This window comes from Solanum tuberosum, unplaced genomic scaffold (genome assembly GCF_000226075.1).
Source record: "Solanum tuberosum cultivar DM 1-3 516 R44 unplaced genomic scaffold, SolTub_3.0 scf00014, whole genome shotgun sequence".
NCBI lineage: Eukaryota > Viridiplantae > Streptophyta > Magnoliopsida > Solanales > Solanaceae > Solanum > Solanum tuberosum.
In genome coordinates this window covers 411050-415099 of record NW_006238939.1, presented here as the reverse complement: position 1 = coordinate 415099, position 4050 = coordinate 411050, and the positions used below count along the sequence as shown (strand labels likewise).

General features: G+C 34.5%; 1 protein-coding gene across 1 annotated transcript; it reads right to left on the bottom strand.

The window, feature by feature from the left end:
- Positions 1–421: 421 nt before the first annotated feature.
- Positions 422–2413, bottom strand: LOC107062811 (zinc finger MYM-type protein 1-like). Its single transcript, XM_015313901.1, has one exon. The coding sequence runs from the start codon at positions 2411–2413 to the stop codon at positions 422–424; it is 1992 nt and encodes a 663-aa protein (XP_015169387.1).
- Positions 2414–4050: the final 1637 nt, after the last annotated feature.

The window sequence follows — 4050 nt, the reverse complement described above, 5'->3', positions numbered from 1 at the left end:
CTAGACAATCATTTAAATATTGATTACCAATACTATTCCGCACTTCATTTTTTATGTGCTTCATTGACGAAAATGCTCTCTCCACAGTTGTCGTAGCAACAGGTAAAATCAAAGTCAACTTTACAAGTAAATAAACAAGTGAATAAGTCTCCGCAAGATTTACTTCAACCAATGCCTTTGCCAAATCACAAATTCCTTGCAAGTTGGAGAACTTCGGATTACCACTTCGCATATGAATAATGAAAGTATCGAGTTGATAGCTCAAATCTCAAATTCTTCCATCATCAAACTCACTTGGATAACACTTTGCTAAAACTTCAACCAATGCCTTTGCCAAATCACAAATTCCTTGCAAGTTGGAGAACTTCGGATTACCACTTCGCATATGAATAATGAAAGTATCGAGTTGATAGCTCAAATCTCAAATTCTTCCATCATCAAACTCACTTGGATAACACTTTGCTAAAGTCATGATTTTACCTTTGTCAAAATTAGAGAAAGAATTGACAGGATTCAAGCTACCCATCCCAAGAAGCAAATCACTACTCACTACATCAAAACGGTCATTAAGCTCTTGAAGTTGCACATCAATGACAGCAAAAAAGACTTCAAAACGCAAGTGGTGCGCATAACTAACACCCGAAGACTTACGTTTTGACTTTTCGGGAAAATAAGACTCATCCAACTTGGGAATCAAGATATCATGCACATCACAAAATGAGGAAACATCATCCAACAAAGATTCCCATCCATTTTCCCTTATATCTTGAAATCTTTTCTTTGTAATATTAAGAAACTCCACGGCATTAACAATATCTTGATCATTTTTTTGTAAAATCTTACTCAACTCATTTGACATTGCCAACACTTTCAACATCAAGTGAAGCACAAAAATAAATTGAAATGTTTTAATCTTGGTCAAAAGATACTCCGCTTGATTTCTATCACTTGATGTGGACCCTTCAAGTTCAATCACTTCAAGAACATGAACAATAGATGTGAAAACAACAATAAAGTTATCTAAAGTTTTGAAATGTGATCCCCAACGAGTATCACCTGGTCTTTGAAGCCCACGTTCTTGATGTAATCCTTGGCCTTTTGGAACTTCACCGGATTCAAATAATTGCTCTAACTTTTTGGCTTGGTGATCACGAAGTAAGTCTCTACGCTTGAAAGATCCTCCAACAACATTCAACACATTACTAACATGATCAAAAAAGTCTTCAAAATCCAAATGTTTTTTAGCAATAGCCACTAGTGTTAGTTGCAATTGATGAGCAAAACAATGAATGTAATATGCCGATGGACTATCTTTCATAATCAAAGTTTTGAGCCCATTTATCTCTCCTTTCATATTACTAGCCCCATCATAACCTTGTCCACATATTTTGGATGGACTTAGTGAGTGAACGAAAAGCAAAGAATAAATCACTTTCTTCAATGAACATGTCGATGTATCACTAACATGGACAAGACCGATAAATCGTTCAACTACTTCACCATTCTTATTAACAAAACGCAAAACAAGAGCCATTTGTTCTTTGTGAGAGATGTCTTTTGACTCATCAACTAATATACCAAAGTAATCTCCATTCAAGTCCCCAATTATTACTTTCAATGTTTCTTTTGCACAAGCATTGGCAATATCTTTTTGAATCATAGGACAAGTTAAGGTATCATTTTGTGGGGCATTTTCCAATATCATTTTTCCCATATCCGGATGTTTATCCCTATGCCATCGCAAAACTCCTAGAAAGAAGCCTTGATTAATTGAAGATTCACTTTCATCGTGATCTCGAAAATGTAATCCATATTGCAAAAGAAGTCTTGACACATCAATTGAGGCTTCCAAACGCATTCGATACTCATTTTTTAACTTTTGAGAATGCTTATCAATAACAACTTGAATTGATTGATGATGATTTGACAAATCTAGCATCTTGTTGAAACATTTGTCATGAATACTATTAACATCACCAACATGTTTACGGAATCTTTCAAGTGCCCTATTCCAACTCCTAAAACCTATTTTTGTGTAAAACTCACTTGTACTTCCATGGAAAAAATCATGTTTGAATAAATAACAACATAGACAATAGACATAATCTTTCTCCACGCTATACTCCAACCATTTAGAATATGGACCTTCAAACCAAATTTTACAAAATTGACTCATTCTTTTTCCAATTTCAGTTGGAGGATATGAATCCATTTTTGGTTGACAAGGTCCTTTTTGAATATAATGTTTCCTCACTTCATCCGTTATTTGAGGGTTATAGTGAGCAATTGGTACTCTTTTTCCTGGATCGGCTTCAAGTGAATCTAAATCAAGGTCATCTATAAGACTAGAAGGATTGACATTTGTACTAGAACTTGCTTGAGAATGGTTAAATTTCACAAGAAACTTCTCCATCTCAATTCACAAAACTAGAACACTTTCCTACCAAAATTAAAATTCAATTCAACTCACAATTAATTCAAATTTAATAGGGTAAGGCATAGTTAATTCAAATTAACATGATTCATATCACACAATTTTTAACCAATAATGTCTTACAATGTTCATTAGAAATTTAGAATATCAAGTAAAATCAAAACTCTTGCCTAATATGAAATCAATCATCACTGATTAAAACTTAAAAGAACTCAAGAAATAAAATAAAAAAAACTTACAAAAATAGAATTGCAAACTTACAATCTATAAAAAGTTGTGGATGGATGGAGAAAACTGAAAATAATAGCACCCAAATGAGTCTTAGCCGCTGGACGGAATGCTAAGACGGGCGGGGGGCGGCAACGACAAGAAGTGGTTTGGGTTCCAAATAGGGTAATGAAAATTTTGGAGAAGTTGAAACTTGGAGGAAGAAGGGTTTGGAAATAGTTGAAGAGAAAGAGAACACTTTTAAGTCAAAGGAGTAATGTAATTAATTTAATTTAAGTCAATAACAATTATAAAAAAAACAAAAATAATGTGTCAGATGTTTTTCCTTTAAAAAAAGGGGCTTGGAGCCTATTTTTTTTACTTAAAAAACGTCTGCAGCAATTTTTCAAAAAATTGGTTCAAATGGGATTTGAACCCGCAACCTCAACCTTTTAAAGTTGCCCTCCTACCGTGGAACCACAAGCCAATTTTTTTCTGTGGGTGGCACGCTTTATATTTATATAAATATTATATATATATATAAAGTTTTCGTCGAAGTTCGGGGGTGGCGTGGCACCCCCACAGCCCTTCATATATCTGCTACTGCGTGTTCACCACAAGCTCATAACTCATTAATCCTAGTAATAGCACTCATTTCCTAGTGTATTACATGAAAAGTGATAAGTTAGGTATCTCTAAATCCTTGGCCCGGCATCTAGAGAATTTCACCCCGCACCTTTGGTCCGACTACGTGTGTATAATTTACTAACCCTTACCTTTACCTCATATTAGACATCATAATCGATGTTTGGCTTAGTTATTACTTCGCACCAATCGACACTAGCCTATTAGATAGTATCACACTAAATCTATGTTGATAATTCTTTTCTTGTTGATTACCTCATTGGTCCGGCAAGTAGCAACAAGGCGAGTTCTAACTCGTGCACTCGTTAAAAAGACTTTCGAACTCAAGAATTATCAATGCATGCAAAATACTATTCAAGAATTGCTTATTTACTATTCATACTTTGTTAATCGCTCATGGATCCCACAACCCTAGTTGTGAAGTTTAGTTACCCATAATAGCAAGAACACAATTCATAATATTAGATGAAGAAATCATGAACTTACGTAAAGAGAATAATAAACCCAGAAAATTAACTTGAATTGCAAAGCCAAAATCTTCAAAACGAACTTGGGAAATCAATAATTGCTAGGGTTGCAAACTAATCTCCAAAGTTACAAAGTAAAACTAGAATAATAATGTCTAACCCCCAAAAACGAGGTTTACAAGCCCTATTTATAGAAAACAACTCCTAAATAAAAAGGGAAACAAATTAAGGAAAGTGTATTCAGGCACGCGTCTTCATTTCACGAGACTGACTCATGGACCGTCAATAGATCTACGG

Coding starts and splice junctions, on each gene's coding strand:
- LOC107062811 (XM_015313901.1), bottom strand. CDS start 2,413: ATGGAGAAGTTTCTTGTGAAATTTAACCATTCTCAAGCAAGTTCTAGT.